This window comes from Schistocerca gregaria, chromosome 5, assembly GCF_023897955.1.
Source record: "Schistocerca gregaria isolate iqSchGreg1 chromosome 5, iqSchGreg1.2, whole genome shotgun sequence".
NCBI lineage: Eukaryota > Metazoa > Arthropoda > Insecta > Orthoptera > Acrididae > Schistocerca > Schistocerca gregaria.
Genome location: NC_064924.1, coordinates 135,977,581 through 135,996,828, shown reverse-complemented (window position 1 = coordinate 135,996,828; position 19,248 = coordinate 135,977,581). Strand labels below are relative to the sequence as shown.

At 44.2% G+C, this 19,248-nt stretch overlaps 1 protein-coding gene across 1 annotated transcript in view; it reads right to left on the bottom strand.

Annotated features, from left to right (window-relative positions):
- Positions 1–19,248, bottom strand: part of LOC126273260 (neurotrimin-like) — a 133,325-nt gene that overhangs the window by 27,109 nt on the left and 86,968 nt on the right. Inside the window, exon 6 of the mRNA XM_049976805.1 lies at positions 18,275–18,624. Within this exon, the coding sequence (XP_049832762.1) occupies positions 18,509–18,624 (116 nt within the window). The 3' untranslated portion in view covers positions 18,275–18,508. The remainder of the gene's footprint in view (positions 1–18,274; positions 18,625–19,248) is intronic.

The window sequence follows — 19,248 nt, the reverse complement described above, 5'->3', positions numbered from 1 at the left end:
GAACATGGGTAGCGATGCTAACTCCATTAGATGTTGTATGACTCACCTTATTTCTCAGTTTTCTTTCACTGTCACCAACCCGAGGTCAGTGTTATGCTACACGATTGTCTTATTCATCTGTAATATAGGTATATTACCTGATATATTTCCTTATATACTTTATTTTTATAGTTGCATATTAACTTGCAGTACAGGATGCCCCACTCGAAAATGTCCCACAACCATGTGCAGTAGTTGGAGCTCAGTATACAGTGTTTGGTGATGATGTATCGCTATTCTGTCAAAGAGAGCACGTTTCTTGTGAAACAATGTTGGATTACTGGTTCCATTAGGACATGTCAGCGAATGTTTGTTGAACGGTTTAGTGAGCATTATATACCCTCTATATGCTGTATACAAAAGTTGGTGAACGAGACGGAGAGCAGTGGATTGTGTTTTATCTTCGTGGCGCGGAGCGTCCACAATTATCGGAAGAAAATGTGACCGACTGGGAGAAAACTGTTGTTGGCCTGTCCTGCAAATTCAGTTTGTTATTTATCTCAGGAATGTGGAATATCACGGACCACATGTCACAGAGTTGCGAAGAAATCCGGCATATATTCATACAGATTCACGGTGGTTGTTCAGGAACTGAATGTTAATGACGAAGACAAACGCATTACATTTTGCCGTTGGTTTCAGCAATTTATTGCTCAGAGGCCAACAGTATTACAGTGCACATGGTTCAGTGATGAGACATGGTTCCATCTCTCTGGCTATGTAAACACTGAGAATACACGTTTGTGGTCTAATGAAAATCCTCATGCACTGATCGAGACACCCGAGAATTTACAAAAGGTTGGGTGGTCTGTGCAATATCACAACGTCGCTCCATCGGATCAAATTGTTTCAAGTCTACTGTGACAAATATAGTTTACATCGACATGTTCCGTGAATTTGTGAACCAGTTGGAAGATGGAGAACTTACCCTTGGCTGGTACCAACAGCATGGCGCCCATGCCACACGTGTCGAATCATTTTTCCCCTGCAGGGCGATTTTGAAAGTACTGTGGTCCCTATGGTCACCTGATTTAACGCAACCTGACATTTTCCTTTGGGGTGGCTTTAAAGGCAAATTCTACAGGAACAAACGAAGTATCTTGGAAGATTTACGAGGGAACATCATCCGTGAAATCCAGCCAGAGACACCAGAGGTTCTGGCAACAACATTCGAGAATCTGTAGCGTCGTGTTCAGCTGTGTTTACAAGGCGAGGGCGGTCACTACCAGCATCTTTTGTGATTCACCTTTTATTTCCCTGTAAACAAGGTAAGACATGTTCAATTCATTTTATGATTTTTATGCAAAGCCTTTCAGTTTAATTTAAGCAAATGTTTATTTGTGGGGCCACTTTCGAGTGGAACACTCTGAATTATACATACAATTGTTTGACCATATTTTGGAGCACTCGATGTATAAGGTGCAAACAAATATGTTTTACTTCCACAATATTACATAAATGCTCGTTTTTCCATCTAATAGGCGAGTTAGCAATTAATTCACTGTCATTGTCCATTATGGTTGTTGACTTGTAATTTTATTGGCGATGAAGATGACGCTTGATGTGGTAATGCAAATTTGTTATCCTTACATCTCTTCATTGAATGCTAAGCTCAGTAACTTTAATTAATCGTTAGAAGTGTCGCCTATTCAACATCACTATTATACCTCTACATGGCTCTTACAAGACATTGCATTTATATATTCGTTTATTTTTTTGACATGTTTTGCTAGTTAGCGTCGTTTAGTCCGTTTTCCTGTGCTAGACATATAGAATGTTGTTGATAGCCATCACATGGCGCCTACGTTGAAATTATTTTTTGTAAGTTGTTTTATCTCTGACTTCGCCATCAATTGTCTTATAGATGTCTATTTTTTTTACTCTGGCATATTAAACTCATTCGTTATTTGATGTTACATAAGCCTGAGATGGCGATCATCTGTTAATTGTCAGGATAGTATGTGCAAATTACAAACATTTTCAAGCTGTTGTCAAAATCTAGTTATGTAACAGTCCACATTCTGTCATTGTCAGTGATACAAGGAAGTGTATTCTATCAGACATACGCATTTTTAACCTAATAGATATTGTATCTTTGTAACTACTGTATATGATGTTGATGTTCTGAACTACAGCTCTGATATTTCGATTTTTGACCTGTGTCTATGATATATAGTTTTCCATGTTTTTTCACTCTCCTAGTTGATAATGGCTTAATTAACCGAAACTTGTCATAAATAAATAGTATTTATACAGCTGACGGCAAGTAAAAATAGATTTCTAGAGAAATCTAGAGCTGGTTGCCATTCATTACAGATACTATCTCAGGTAAAGTTATTTCACATTCTGGTGCCAACAGGTTCTTTGAGGTTGGTATATCACTAGGCAGAAGCTCGAGATAACACACACATATGCAAAACTTAATGACGAAAGTAACTCTCGTATGATGTGTCACTGCTAAGTAACATAGCGCCATAAAATTTGAACCATACATAGAAAAAAGTGCTACAACATTGTACAGAAGTTAACTGAAAGTTATAAACAATGTGACGAACATGAATGATACTTCAGAGACATTAATCACAATTTTGAATCTACTGCAATTTTTGATGGTCCCCAGGACAATACAGAGGGTAGGGAAATGTTTTTAATAGAGTATGTGATCACCGCGGATAGCAGTGCATCCTCTGCAATGCGGTCCCACGCTGACCGCAAGGCTCTTAAGGACTTTGGTGGTGTGGTTTTACATTACCAGACGAGCGCTTTCGACAATCGCTGGCTTGTTGTTGGTGCTTGAGGACACAATACGTTGTCCCCGATGGCGAGTGTTTATCACAGAAAAGAGAATCGTCAGAAGTGCCCCAGCGAATTGTGGGGGAACGGCTACTATTCTCTGAGCACATAAATGATGAGCGAAGAGGTTGGACAGCAATCTGTTGCTGTTTGATTATGATGCTGTGGTGTCCGGTAAGGTGTCGAAGTTGAATGACTGCAGCAGGATACAAAAAGACTTAGACAAAATTTATAGTTGGATGAATGACAGCTTTCCCTGAATGTAGAAAATTTTACGTGATTGCACAGGAGTAGGAGAAACAGAGCCGCAGCGTTCGAATGCAGGATTAGAAACAGTCGTTACAAAATACAATGTAAGGACTGTGAGAAGCAGTATATTGGCCAAACTGTCCGTTCCTTTCTCACAGTCGTTATAAAATACAATGTAAGTACTGTGAGAAACAGTATGCTGGCCAAACTGGCCGTAACTATGCAACGCGTTATAGGAACATACTACTGGTACATATTTTATCTGACAATAGCTGTTGAACCAGCTAAGTTACAAGTATTTTTATTTTTCCTTCTTGTCATTGCTCTTTTAATTACGAAATTTTCCGTTGTTATTTAACTTTTAACTCATTGGTTTTTCAATGACATCATTCTGTCAAAAGTGGGCGCAGCTTGCAGTACATAAGTAAGACGTGCGCTGCTCGACCTAGCAGTGATTTACCACCAGAAGGAGGCTCCTGCTCATACAGCATTTTGCCAGTTCATCGTTTTATATTTTGTATTTGTATATAATTGTCTTTAATGGATGTATCCCTCTGATGAGACTTTGTATTTGACTTGTTACCAGAATAAATAAATTTGTGATGAAGACTGATTTTAATAGTAACTATTATTAGGAAGTCAGTATACCCATGCAGTATCGTGCTTTCCCAGCCATATCACCTGGATCGACCACGTTCGACAGTGTTGGACGTACCCTCCAGTGGCGAGACGCGGGAACTCATAGTGCACGCACGAAAATTGTCGAATATGTTTGTTTTGGTGGTCCAGATGTTATAGTGGATACACTAATGTTGTCTGATTGTAATTAGTCCTAATCGTCGAAAACGGTAATTCACCGGCCAACGTTATTGTCACACTTTACTTCTTCCTCATGTGTTTCTTTTCACAGATGGATTCGGCGCTGACTTCATTCTTATGGATACTAGGCACGACACTATCGAACGGTGCTGGTGGACGAGTTCTTGGAACTAGTGTTTATCCACGCAAATGGACTGGTCTGGCCATTCCCCCTATAAATTCCATGGAGCACACGTGGGGGACGTTATGGAGCTATACTGCAACAGGTTCACGTGCACCAGCGGTCATCCACAAATTGTCGAACGCGTTGTCGCCCGCGCTGGTGGAGAAATGGAACGGCCTACCACAGAAACTGCTTCTCAACCTTGCCGCCAGCAGGGGACCACACTGAAATGCATGCATTGCTATCTGTGATTATCAGTTACACCATTAACAAGCATGCCCTGCCTTTTGTAACGTCCACGAGACAGTCATAAACCGCAGTGACGTTAGTGTAACAACTGTCTTTGAATGAAAGTGCTATTTTGGTTCTTTTCATTGCGTATTACCTCTGGTTATCTTCTGTAATATACTGTAGCAGGTGTGTCTATGTATGGTCCAAGTCTCATCGAGTTACATTGCTTGGCAGTGACACATCTTGCGAAAATTACTTTCCTCGTTATGTTTTCCACTGGAGTGTGTTACCCTATCCATCTGCCTACTGGTATTCTATTATCAAGGAATTCATTGAGACAAGAATGTACAACAATAACAGCTGTACTCTTTCGTGGTGCACGAAAACTAGCCCCAGATGCTGAAAGGTGACAGAGGAATATGCTGAGTTCTACATGGTGATTTTTTCCACCGTGTACAAACTCTAGGGATCAATCAATGAGAGGATACAGAACAGAGACCATTCATCCAATCATATATTGTTACAGAGGCTGCTCCCTAATACGCGCTGTACCATGTACCCACAGGTACAGTTTGAGTTGAAAATAGTTTGCATGTGCCTCAATGGATGCGTGTACACGCCGTAGCATGTTCCGTCTCACACGTTCACATCAGCCAGGATGCATCCAAACAGTGTCAAAAGCAGCATGAACGCGGTGTTGGTTCCATAACCACAAATCGCCCGTGTTGAGATCCGGTGAACGAGTAGATCATACAACTGGGCCCCATCGACCAGGGAAGACACGATTGAGATGCGTCCGGACATTAACGGTGAAGTGGGCTGGAGCACCATCATGTAGCAGCCACTTAACCCATCGACTGATCGGTGGTACTTCTACCAGCAGTGGAGTCAATCTCATCCGCAAGAAACGGCGATAGTTAAGCCTATTAGGTGATGTGGAATGAACACTAGTCCCAAAATACGGTAGCGCATTATCCGGCTGCACCGTTGCTGTTAATTCACTGTCAACATACCACGGTGGTCCTGCATACTATCTCACAGATGACTGTTGGCCGGCCGGAGTGGCCGTGCGGTTTTAGGCGCTGCAGTCTGGAACCGAGCGACCGCTACGGTCGCAGGTTCGAATCCTGCCTCGGGCATGGATGTGTGTGATGTCCTTAGGTTAGTTAGGTTTAATTAGTTCTAAGTTCTAGACGACTGATGATCTCAGAAGTTGCATAGTGCTCAGAGCCACTTGAACAGATGACTGTTTTGAAAGTGGAAAATAGTGGCGTCATCTGTGAATAGGATGGATAACACAAGTCTCGGTATCGTGCTTGCCTGTAGAAGAGAAACTACTGCCGACATTGAATGTCTGTCTCTAGTGAGCCCTGCACACGCTGTAAGTGATAAGGGTAGTAAAAATGGTGATGGAGGATTTTCCACACAGTCGTCTGACGTTCCTGTATTGGCGAGCCAACTGCTTGGTACTAAGAGGGCGGTAGCATTCCACAGCGTTAACCCCATTTTTCTTTTGAAGTCTGGTGTCCAAACATTTCGATTATGTCCTTCATGATTCCCTGCTACCTAAACCAATCCCGTCTCAAACAAACGGCAAAACAGCGTTGCAAACATTGAATGCAGTGGTTGTTGTCGGCTGCGATGTGTCTCCTGTTACAACCTTGCTGCCCACCGTCCGTTGCAATTTGCGTTCCCGTAAGTAAATACCTTGCCGGCAAGCTCTCGATTCGAATATGAAAGCTTTGTTTACAAGTCTGTATCACATCCACTAGAAGGTGTCAGCAAGCGTGGTGAATCGGACACAACATTACCAATTACTATGGCAGGGAGGGCGCTAGGGCGTGACGTATGGGGACCAGTACCACCTTATAGGAGTAAACCATGCATACTGTAACTGTGACTGCATGGTACAGCCACGAATTATACCGCAGTCTCTGTAACAATATATGATTGAATGAATTGTCTCTAGTATGGAAACCATGCATTTCCAGATAAAAGTTCATTAGACCTGTTTTTTCTATGTCCTCTAGTTGACCAATTCCCAGTGTTTGTACACGGTGGAAACAATCGCCCTGTGTACGGAATTAGCATCGCTACCGTTGTTCTTTACCCACAGCCATCGACATAATCTGTGGTAGAATATGGAAGTTCCGTGACAACGAGAAGTCTGCATATTCAAATTCTCAGGAGATGAGGATTGTCCTATATATACCTGGCGCCGGTCCACCGCCCGTCAGTACATCAGCGCACCTGATGATGGCAACGTGGTCAATTGCCGAAATATTGTGTCCTATGCACACTCACACCAGGCTGTTCACCAGAGATTTATTTCGTCACGAAATACGTCTGGAGAAATTGAAGAATTATATCTCACTGGTATTCCATTGATAACTTGAGGACGGGGCACTCAGGAGTACTAATTCTGCAGAACGACTGAGCCGTTACGCTGCCCTTTTTTTGGAACGAGATCAAGTTTGACTTTCAACTATCATCAAAATGCCCCAAGAGAATCTTTTAGCCAACGACTTCAATAAAAGAATACGCAATGACCAGCTGTGTTCTGCGTGTGAACTCGAGGACATTGAAACTAAGATACCAACAAAAGATGCAGACCGCGACGTTATCCGTACTGTCCTCGATAAAAGCACGTGCTACGAGTACGTGATCGTGTTTAGAGAAGTTTGGATAAGATGCGAACACACTCGTTCTCCTCCGCGTGTTGGGCACGAGCATCCGAAATGTTTTACTTCCAGAGAAACACAATAGGTGAGTCAATTTTCCACCACTTCTGTCGGTCGAAGAGAAATACAATTGCTGCCTAGATTTGAACCCTTCCTACACTCCTGGAAATGGAAAAAAGAACACATTGACACCGGTGTGTCAGACCCACCATACTTGCTCCGGACACTGCGAGAGGGCTGTACAAGCAATGATCACACGCACGGCACAGCGGACACACCAGGAACCGCGGTGTTGGCCGTCGAATGGCGCTAGCTGCGCAGCATTTGTGCACCGCCGCCGTCAGTGTCAGCCAGTTTGCCGTGGCATACGGAGCTCCATCGCAGTCTTTAACACTGGTAGCATGCCGCGACAGCGTGGACGTGAACCGTACGTGCAGTTGACGGACTTTGAGCGAGGGCGTATAGTGGGCATGCGGGAGGCCGGGTGGACGTACCACCGAATTGCTCAACACGTGGGGCTTGAGGTCTCCACAGTACATCGATGTTGTCGCCAGTGGTCGGCGGAAGGTGCACATGACCGTCGACCTGGGACCGGACCGCAGCGACGCACGGATGCACGCCAAGACCGTAGGATCCTACGCAGTGCCGTAGAGGACCTCACCGCCACTTCCCAGCAAATTAGAGACACTGTTGCTCCTGGGGACCATTCGCAACCGTCTCCATGAAGCTGGGCTACGGTCCCGCACACCGTTAAGCCGTCTTCCGCTCACGCCCAAACATCGTGCAGCCCGCCTCCACTGGTGTCGCGACAGGCGTGAATGGAGGGACGAATGGAGACGTGTCGTCTTCAGCGATGAGAGTCGTTTCTGCCTTGGTGACAATGATGGTCGTATGCGTGTTTGGCGCCATGCAGGTGAGCGCCACAGTCAGTACTGCATACGACCGAGGCACACAGGGCCAACACCCGGCATCATTGTTTGGGGAGCGATCTCCTACACTGGCCGTACACCTCTGGTGATCGTCGAGGGGACACTAAATAGTGCACGGTACATCCAAACCGTCATCGAACCCGTCGTTCTACCATTCCTAGATCGGTAATGGAACTTGCTGTTCCAACAGGACAATGCACGTATGCATGTATCCCGTGACACCCAACGTGCTCTAGAAGGTGTAAGTCAACTACTCTGGCCAGCAAGATCTCCGGATCTGTCCCCCATTGAGCATGTTTGGTTCTGGATGAAGCGTCGTCTCACGCGGTCTGCACGTCCAGCACGAACGCTGGTCCAGCTGAGGCGCCAGGTGGAAATGGCATGGCAAGCCGTTCCACAGGACTACATCCAGCATGTCTACGATCGTCTCCATGGGAGAATAGCAGCCTGCATTGCTGCGAAAGGTGGATATACACTGTACCATTGCCGACATTGGGCATGCTCTGTTGCCTGTGTCTATGTGCTTGTGGTTCTGTCAGTGTGATCATGGTATGTATCTGACCCCAGGAATGTGTCAATAAAGTTTACCCTTCCTGGAACAATGAATTCACGGTGTTCTTATTTCAATTTCCAGGAGTGTATAACAATGAAGCGATTCGACGCCACTACGCCCTTTTATGGCAAGGAGAAACAAAATTGTGGAGTTTTTTTGATAAGAGCAGCTTCCTGACTGAACTGACCGCTCTGCTTCTCTGCCCAGACGCCAGTTGGGGAACTATAAGCGAGGTTGGAGAGAAGTTTCTGCTCGCTCTCTACGGAGCGGACAGGTCCACCGGCTTGCTGAGGTTTCGCCTGTTCGTCAGATCTGCAGCCTATGCAAAGGTGAACCTCACACGTTGTCCCCAAACCAAAGAAGCTGCTTCTTTCCATCTGTATCGGCCACAACACCAAGTGCAAAATCGACTAGGAATGGTGAAAGATGCCACAGAGTGGGGTCTGTTACCAACAATAACATTAGGTGATCCAACCCCAGAAAACTTCTCAAATAGCTCTCAAGTAAGTGCGTGAACGGATGCAGCAGAACTTGCAACTACTATAAGCTGGGCTAAAAGTGGTCGGCTTTGTGCGTCAGTGCTTTGTTACGATTTACCACAACGTTTCTACGAGTCTTATCTACTAGAATGAAGACTACGGCGACGATATTTCGTCCTCGTGCTAGCAGCCGGATTTGGACACAGCACCCCAGCAACCCCCTTCCCTCCTGCAACACAACTGCGGACAACCAGCACCCTCGAAACCTAAACATAGGAAAGTTACAGTTACAGAAAAGTATGAGCTTTCAGTAACATGGCCACATTTAAATATACATTGTAGAGCCAAGGAAAAAAAAGCGTGTAGAAGTGCCGCAAAACGACGTAGCATGGACTCAACTAATGCGTGAAGTATTGCTGAAGGGAATTGACACCATGAATCATGCAGGGTTGTATATACATACGTAAAAGTACAAGGGGATGGAGATTTCTTGTGAACAGCACGTTGCAAGACATCCCAGATATGCTCCATAATATTGATGTCTGGGGAGTCTGGTGGACAGCGAGAGTGTTTAAAGTCTGAAGGGCGTTCCTGGAGCCACTCTGTAGCAATTATGACCATGTGGCCTGTCGCATTGTCCTGATGGAGTTACTCACGTTCGTCAGAATGCATAAGAGACGTGAATGGATGCAGGTGATCAGACAGGGTGCTTACGTACGTGTCGCCTGTCAGAGTCGTATCTAGACGCATCAGGGATACCACTCCAACTCCACACGTCCCACACCATTACAGAGCCTCCATAAGCTTGAAGAATACCCTGATGACATGCAGGGTCCATGGATTCATGAGATTATCACCATACCAGTACATCCTCTCGATACAATGTAAACCAAGACTTGTTCGAGCAGGCAAAACGTTTCCAGTCGTCAACAGTCCAATGTCGGTGCTGACAGCCCAGGCGCGGCATAAAGCTTTGTTTGGTGCAGTCATCGAGGGTACATAAGTAGATCATCGGCTCCTAAAGCCAATGTCGATGATATTATGTTGAGTGGTTCGCACGATGACACTTTTTGATCGCACAGCACTGAAATCTGCAGCAATTTACGGAAGGGGTGCACTTGTGTCACGTTGAACGATTCTCTTCAGTCTTCATTGATCCGGTTTTCGCAGGATCTTTTCCAATCCCCAGCAATGTCACAGATTTGATATTTTACCGGATTTGATGTTTTACCCGATTCCTGATATTTCACTCGTGGAATGATCCTACGGGAATATCCCCATTTCATCGCTACCTCGGAGATGCTGTGTCCCATCGCTCGTGCTCCGACTACAACACCACGTTCAAACTCACTTAAATCTTGATAACCAGCAAATGTAGCAGTAGTAACTGATCTAACAATTGCGCCAGACACTTGTTGTCTTATATAGGTGATTCCGACCGGAGCGCCGTATGCTGTCTGTTTACATATACAGGGTGGCCCATCTGAAGTTACGGATGAGATTATCTCGAAAACTATACATCGGGTAAAAACAGTGGGTAAGACAAGTTCGTAAGCTCAAGGGGGGATATCAAATGATACTACACGTGAACTTCTGCCGCTACCCCCTTCGGTGGGGTGGGAGGCAACTTTTAAATCTTAAATAGAAACGCCCATTTTTTACTGCAGATTCAGATTCTCCATAAAAAAGTAATCAAGTCTGGTCTGAAACATTTTTTAAACCATTGACAGATGGGGCTGAAATCGTGAAAAAAGTAAAATTAGGGAAGAACTCTGATTTATTTAGAATTATCCGAGAAAGACGGGAAAATCGATAAAACATGTGAACCAATTCTTTCGTTACGCCAAATTAAAATATTTTTGTACAAAACGTACTGTATCCCACTTTGACCATTACCCAGGAGTAACGACATGGACGTAGTAGAATGATTTTGCTGTGGGGTGCTTCATTAGGGTGAGTCCCCTTGCCTCTCACAATTTGGGGTGCTTAATTAATGGGATTAGCCACGAAGAAATTATTCAAAATTATCCCCATTTGCTTCAATGCATAAAGTCAATCGTGTGCGAAAGTTGTCCACAGCTTTGAGGAGCACATCCCGTGGTATGGCTGCACACGCTCTTCGAATGCGTTGCTCCATACCGTTTCGGTTTGTGGGCTGTTTTTGATAAACAATATTTTTTAAATAACCCCACAAGAAATAACGGGAGATATCAGGTCTGGTGAACGTGGAGGCCACTGAATTGGTCCGCCGCATCCTGTTCACCGACCAGGGCACAGTAAATTGCAACAATGGAAAATTGTACTGAAATGCAGGAGGATCTGCAGCGAATTGAATCTCAATGTAGACAAGGGTAATGTGATGCGAATACATAGAAAGATAGGTCCCTTATCATTTAGCTACAAAATAGCAGGTCAGCAACTGGAAGCAGTTAATTACATAAATTATCTGGGAGTACTCATTAGGAGTGATTTAAAATGGAATGATCATATAAAGTTGATCGTCGGTAAAGCAGATGCCAGACTGAGATTCATTGGAAGAATCCTAAGGAAATGCAATCCGTCAACAAAGGAAGTAGGTTACAGTACGCTTGTTCGCCCACTGCTTGAATACTGCTCACCAGTGTGGGATCCGCACCAGATAGGGTTGATAGAAGAGATAGAGAAGATCCAACGGAGAGCAGCGCGCTTCGTTACAGGATCATTTAGTAATAGCGAAAGCGTTACGGAGATGATAGATAAACTCCAGTGGAAGACTCTGCAGGAGAGACGCTCAGTAGCTCGGTACGGGCTTTTGTTAAAGTTTCGAGAACATACCTTCACCGAAGAGTCAAGCAATATATTGCTCCCTCCTACGTATATCTCGCGAAGAGACCATGAGGATAAAATCAGAGAGATTAGAGCCCACACAGAAGCATACCGACAATCCTTCTTTCCACGTACAATACGAGACTGGAATGGAAGGGAGAACCGATAGAGGTACTCATGGTATCCTCCGCCACACACCGTCAGGTGGCTTGCGGAGTATGGATGTAGATGTAGATGTAGAATTTAACACGTTCCGCACATTTTTTGCGTAATGGGGAGCTGCTCCGTCCTGTTTGAACCACATTCGTTGCTTAGTTTCTAAATCAACATCTTCCATCAGCTCCAACAAAACATCATGCAGAAGTTGTACATAAGATTCCCCAGTAACATTTCGGTCACAAAAATACGGTCCTGTCAAGTAACCGTTAAAAATTCCACACCAGACCATTAACGACAATTTGTGTTGATTGTCAACGGGTCTGTGCTAGTGTGGATAGACAGAGCTACCAATAATGACAATTATGGTGATTTAATTCACCATTGTCTTGAATGTGGCTTCATCGGTGAACATAACGTATCTAAAAAAATCATTGTCAACTCTTATCATTTCCAAGGCCCATTGGCAGAAATGCACTCGTATTTGCATATCTTCCGGCGTTAATGCCTGTGTCAGTGTGATATGATACGCATGATATTTATGTGCCTTCAAAAACCTGAAAACAACTGATTTCGGTATTTTAGTTTGTCTCTGAATCGCACTACTACTAATTTCGGGATCCAGTTGAACACAGGCGAGAAGGGTTAGGGTAGGGTAGGAGCGTCATTTTCAGTGCATTCGCGATGACGAGGTGCATAGTGCATGTATCCATTTTGAGCTGGTTGACTGCAGTTTCGAATAATGTTTTCGCTTGGATGTCGTCTGCTTTGGAAACGATCCGCATACAATTGCGCAGCTGCAGCGTTATTGTTATGGCATTCGCCTAAAATTAACATCGTATCAACAATCTCTGCAGGAGGATAGTGAGCCATTCTCTAAAGAATACTTTACTTTCGTCAGTTGATGTTTACGATTCACAATCTGCAAATGAAGTGACGTCTGATTTCTTTTTTTTTTTTTTAATTTAGACATGGGGCCCCTCCACGCCCGCACCAACGTGGTAACCAAACCAAAAGTTCTACTGTCACCTCCGTCAACATGTTAGTTATCTGGTAAGTGGATCACAGGATGCTGGGCTGTGATGTTATCCGTGCGTCTGGGTAAGACTAAGCATTAACACGGTCCATCAGGAGACAGATAGTGGACGAAGCGCGAGTGAGGGTAGCGATTTGAAGAGCAGAGGGAAAAAAGTGCCAAGGCTCGTGCCGTGGGAAAAAAACCTCTGCGACAGTGGGATGGGTAGTAAGAGAAGTAGTGGCTTACTAGCTGCGATAGTGCATGCAGGGTTGGATTTGTTAGTATGGGTATCATGCATCATCACCGTGACAAGCGATGACGATGTGTCCCAGTTGCTGCAGCTGCTACATTCCTGGAACAATCAAGATCGTTATACAGTAGTGGGAGATCGGCCATAGATCATCTCAATGTGTGGGGGATGTGTGGAGCTTGTTTGCATGCAGTGTACGCTACGGCTTCCCTGTGTGGTGCCAGTTATTCGGAAGTGTATTTCAGCTGCATATCCAGTAATGGCGTCTGATTAACAGGGGCTCGCCTGTACCGTTATGTTTGCGTATGCTTGGCCATAGATGTTATGTCCTTACAAGTATATCTTTGGGTCTTTTATGTTTCCATCTATGGTTGTGGTCGTAGTTCCCCAGATTCAGAATAAACGGGTTCTGCGAATGTCTGGAGTTTCTGTATAGTCTTGTGGTGAGTTTGTGGATTACCTCGCATTGCACCGATCTTTATACTGAGCCATAATTCGCAGTTTGGCCACGGAAGCGGCACAGTCGTGTGAGTAATGCAATTGCGAAGAGTTCCCTAACGAAATTTTAATTCCATTCCGCCTCCCTCCATCGAAAACTATGGCGCGTAGGATACACTGTGTGAAAAAATAGCCTAATTTGGCGTAATGACAGAGCTAGTGCACGTTTCATGCGTCCTTCTCGGATCATTCTAAATAAATCGGATTTCTTCTCCGATTACAACGTTTCTCGATTTCAACGCCATCTGTCAATGGTTTAAAAAATGTTTCAGACAAAACTTCATTACTTTTTTATGGAGAATCCGAATCTGCAATAAAAATTTGGGGTTTCCATTTAAGATTTAAAAGTTGCCCCCCACCCTACTCAAGGTTAGGTTAGTGGTGTTTAACGGCCCGTCGACAACGAGGTCATTAGAGATGGAGCGCAAGCTCGGTTTAGGGAAGGAACCATCCCAGCATTTGCCTGAAACGATTTAGGGAAATCACGGAAAACCTAAATCAGGATGGCCGGAGACGGGATTGAACCGTCGTCCTCCCGAATGCGAGTCCAGTGTGCTAACCACTGCGCCACCTCGCTCGGTCCTACTCAAGGGGGCAGGGGCTGGGGGTTATGTGTAATATCATTTGATGTCCCCCTTTGAGTTTACGTTCTTACCCACTATTTTTACCCGGTGTATAGTTTTCGAGACAATCTCATCCGAAACTTCAATTGGACCACCCTATATTTATTAGACATTTCTATACCTGCTTCCTTAGCTCTTCAGTGTCATTCATACTTTTGAAAACGATACTATGTATCCTTCTTTCGTTGAATGCCTACAGTTTGTTTTTGGAGTTTAGGCTCATTTTTTCAAAATGTCTGTTTTCTAACACTTCATTTTCATACGATTTCTAGAGAATCACTGGGCCTGAAGACTTCACTTTGTGCTTGAATGAAAGTTGATATGTTTTATTGTAACTTCAGTCCTCGTGCCTCGTCTGACAGTATGAGCGATTTCGCCGAATCCAGCCCGAGAAAAGAGCAAAATATTTTCGTTTTTGTTAAAAAAGGCCATTAGTCGTACTTTCGGACACAACCGTATTTAAAAACTGCGGTATTAATGACTAATATCAGAAAACGCGTATCTAAGAGTTATAAGGCAACAACCGGAGAAAGTCCAAACTTTTAGCAGTTTCTCACGTAATACTCAAGAATCACAAGCTTTTCGAAAAAATGTCTCCAAGCACTATGGGACTTATCTGAGGTCATCAGCCCCCTAGGCTTAGAACTACTTAAACCTAAGTAACCTAAGGACATCACACACATCCATGCCCGAGTCCGGATTCGAACCTGCGACCGTAGCGGTCGCGCGGTTACGGACTGAAGGGCCTAGAACCGCTCGGCCACAACGGTTGGCTAACTTTTCGACGTTACAAACTTGGGTTCACCCTACCATAACTGTTGCTAACAAGATATCAAAAAATCAGAAATACAACACGTTTTGCTTTTTAGAAGTCTAAATTGACTGACCGAAGTCTATTACGAACGGGATTGAGACTCTAAGTCGCTATGGGTCGTCTAACGCTGTCACCGAACCACAGACAACGAAAGCTAAGGATGTAGAGCCGTACCCAGCTAGGATAATGAGTCGCATTCCGTGGTGTTCGGCGATGAATCTCCCATCTGTTTTTGATGATCGGACAGACACCAACCTTTCGTCGACGAAATGATGTTAGATTACGGAAAAAAGTCGTTGTCGAGGCCCATACCTCTTCTTATCCGGGAATCATTGTCTGAGAATGTATAGGCTTTCTCAACAACACTAATTTGGTAATTGTTGAATGCTCGCCAACATATGACAAGAATGGTAAATCCTCATTCCGTTAGGCTTCATGACATCAGTACCAAATAGCGCATATCACCGAGGTAATGCAATATCCAACAACGAAGTTTAGAACAAATATAGGGAACACATCTCCCGATTTGTTAGCCGTAGATGTTGTCTGAGAAGCGAAGGGGAAACCTTTGCTTTAATACCAACCTCCGTCCACAAAGTTTCATGAACTGATACAGCGAGTGTTTCAGCCATTGCAGAAGAGGCTGTCTTAATCCACACGACAAACAACATAAGAGCTAATTAGTACCGGCGGGTCACACATTCATATTGTTCTTGAACATGAGTTCCACGCAGAATTAAAGCTTAATGACATATCTCCTGTTTCATGGTAGACATCTCAAGAAATTGGATAAATATCGGACTACTGCTTCTTAGTGTAACACATTTGTTTTCCGTCGGAATATTTTACTATCGCCCTTTGTCTTAAACATCTCGTCTGATGATGACTACCTAAGAAGCCGAGACATGATAGAAAGTAGCTCTGCATAATGGACAGTCAGATTTTTAACAAATACAGTTCAATAGTTAAGTTTTATCTTTGACGTGGAATAGCTCTGCCAATCACGTGTAAACATCTACCTCGCCCATTTCCCACAGTATTTACAGGTAGTGGATAAAAATAAAGAAACACCACAAATACAAAACATTACCATGCCGAATACGGTGAACTACAACATTTACCTTCGAAAACAGTTCGAAGTCGTCTGACAGTGGATAAATACGGGTTCTGTATGGTTTTTAGCGGCTTCATATACCATTCTTCCTGCAAAATAATGCCAAGTTCAGGTAACGATTATGGAGGTGTATAGCGATGACGCGCCGTTGCCTCGAAAGCAGCACAAAGTTTTAATAATATTAAGACCTGGTCACTATGGTGGCCAGGGGAGACACGAAAATTCATCCTCATGCTCAAAAAGACCAATCCTAGACGATTCGAGTTATGTCAGCAAGCGCTCTGTTGTATCGGAACACCGCATTACCATTGGGGAAGAAACGTTGTACCATGAGATGGGACTCAGCAGCCAAAATGGTCCCATAATCCTTGGCAGCTGCCATGGTGCCCATGGAATTCCACCAAAGGACTGTCCTCGTCTCCACCGAACTCCGCCATGTTCTACTCTTGTGACGTAAAGTGTGTCACAACTTGAAAATAGTGTGAAACAAGACTAGTCGAACCGAATGACGTTCTTCCATTGGTGTGTAGTGAAGCTTTACGGCTGTTACGGTCATCTGCGTAGTTGAAGTGCGGTTTTGAAAATCCACCTCTTCCTTAAATTCCTTGCTTATTAAACTACTTTCGCGTTGTTTCGGTGCTGACAGCGTTGGAGGTTGCGACATTCAGTTCTGCAGTGACTTTTTGAGCTGTCGTTGTCCTATTTTTCGTCATTATAATCAAGAATGACCTTACGTCACAATCAATAAACATACATTTTCTCTGCGATGTTATTTTGCGGAAGACGTTTTTCCGCTATCCCTGTATGTGACATAAATCTTCGATATGGTGCCTCGCGAAACACCGAATACATCGACTACCTTGGTTGTTGAAACTCTTACCATATTAGTACCAACAATTTCGCCACGTTCGACTTCACTTACCTCTGACGTAATAAGGTGCCTCGTGAAACATCGAACACTTCGACTACCTTGGTTGTTGAAACACTTACCATATTAGCACCAACAATTTGGACACATTCGACTTCACTTACCCCTGACGTAATAAGGTGTCTCGTGAAACATCGAACACTTCGACTACCTTGGTTGTTGAAACACTTACCATATTAGTACCAACAATTTGGCCAGGTTAGAGTTCACTTACCTATGACGTAATAAGGTGCCTCGTTAAACATCGAACACTTCGACTACCTTGGTTGTTGAAACACTTACCAAATAAGCACCAACAATTTGGCCACGTTCGGCTTCACTTACCTCTGACGTAATAAGGTGCCTCGTGAAACATCGAACACTTCGACTACCTTGGTTGTTGAAACACTTACCATATCAGCACCAACAATTTGGCCACGTTCGACTTCACTTACCTCTGACGTAATAAGGTGCCTCGTGAAACATCGAACACTTCGACTACCTTGGTAGTTGAAACACTTACCATATTAGCACCAACAATTTGGCCACGTTCGACTTCACTTACCTCTGACGTAATAAGGTGCCTCGTGAAACATCGAACACTTCGATTACCTTGGTTGTTGAAACACTTACCATATTAGTACCAACAATTTGGCCACGTTCGAGTTCACTTACCTCTGACGCAATGCATTCCCCACTACGAGGAACACTATGGTAACCAGGACTTACTAACACATGAAGCGTATTGAGGGCATTGCACAGGCGCCGTCAAATAAAACAGCACCATCTGCTGGGTTGACTAGCATCTGCAATTATATTCAAGCCTGCTTTTATCGCTGTTTTCGAAAATTTTATTTCAACCTCTTTGTCTCCCTCTCCGACGTCCGAAACGTAAGTTGGCAAGACTCAGTCAAACAACGAGCTCTTCTAAAGATGTCCAGTGTAGCTATAGACGACACATTAAGAGCGGATTTCATGGACGATGTTCGCACAAACCGGAAGATTTACCAAATGTCCACACATTCGCTGGTGAAAGCCTTTCATATAATATGTGTTACAACTGGGATTCTTATTTTATCGTAGCTAATTTCCAGGAATTGCAGTAAAAGTTTTTAAGCTCTCTGTGGTGCTAGAATCGAAGAACATGACTCACCTTGATTTGGCAAAGAATGAAGAGCCCAACGAAGTGGCATACACGTGTTTTGTTGAGTCCCTGTAACGCTGTGCGGTTTCAACAACCCAGCAAACATCTTCAAAAGATCCTTTCCGGAGGAATGGCGCCTTGAAGAACGCATCCAGAACGGCTGCGCGATATAGTAGCCAGCACTCTCAGAAGTGTGCAGGGCGCCTTCGACGCTACGAAGGCGCATACGGCAATAAAGTGTTGTCATCGCCAAAGTTCCCTCAGAACGGCAATCGCTATACTGACGACAGCTGGCCTCGCCGACGAGTGGTGAATCGCGTGGGAAACTTCTTGCTTCTGGATCGCTGCTATATTGTCACCTGTAAGAGAAAGGGCGTAACCATCATAATCTGCTTCGATGGACATGTAACAAAACGTTTGGGTGCAAAGTACAGTAACTGAAAAAAATCGAAACACCGAAAGGTAATTAACGTATATAATGAAATTTCAGGAATACACTACCGGCCATTAAAATTGTTACACCAAGAAGAAATGATGATGATAAACGGGTATTCATTGGACAAGTATATTACACTGGAACTGAAACGTGCTTACATTTTTACGCAATTTGGGCGCACAGATCCTGAGGAATCAGTACCCAGAACAACCACCTCTGGCCGTAATAACGGCCTTGATACGCCTGGGCATTCAGTCAGAGCTTGAATGGTGTGTACAGCTACAGCTGCCCAAGCAGCTTCAACACGATACCACAGTTCATCAAGAGCAGTGACAGGCGTATTGTGACGAGCCAGTTGCTCGGCCACCATTGACCAGACGTTTTCAGTTGGTGAGAGATCTGGAGAATGTGCTGGCCAGGGCAGCAGTCGAACATTTTCCTATTGAAATGTAGGGTTTCGCAGCGATCGAGTGAGGGGTAGAGCCACGGGTCGTAAAACGTCTGAAATGTAAGGTCGTATGAGAAGACCTGTCAGCCATTCCCCTCC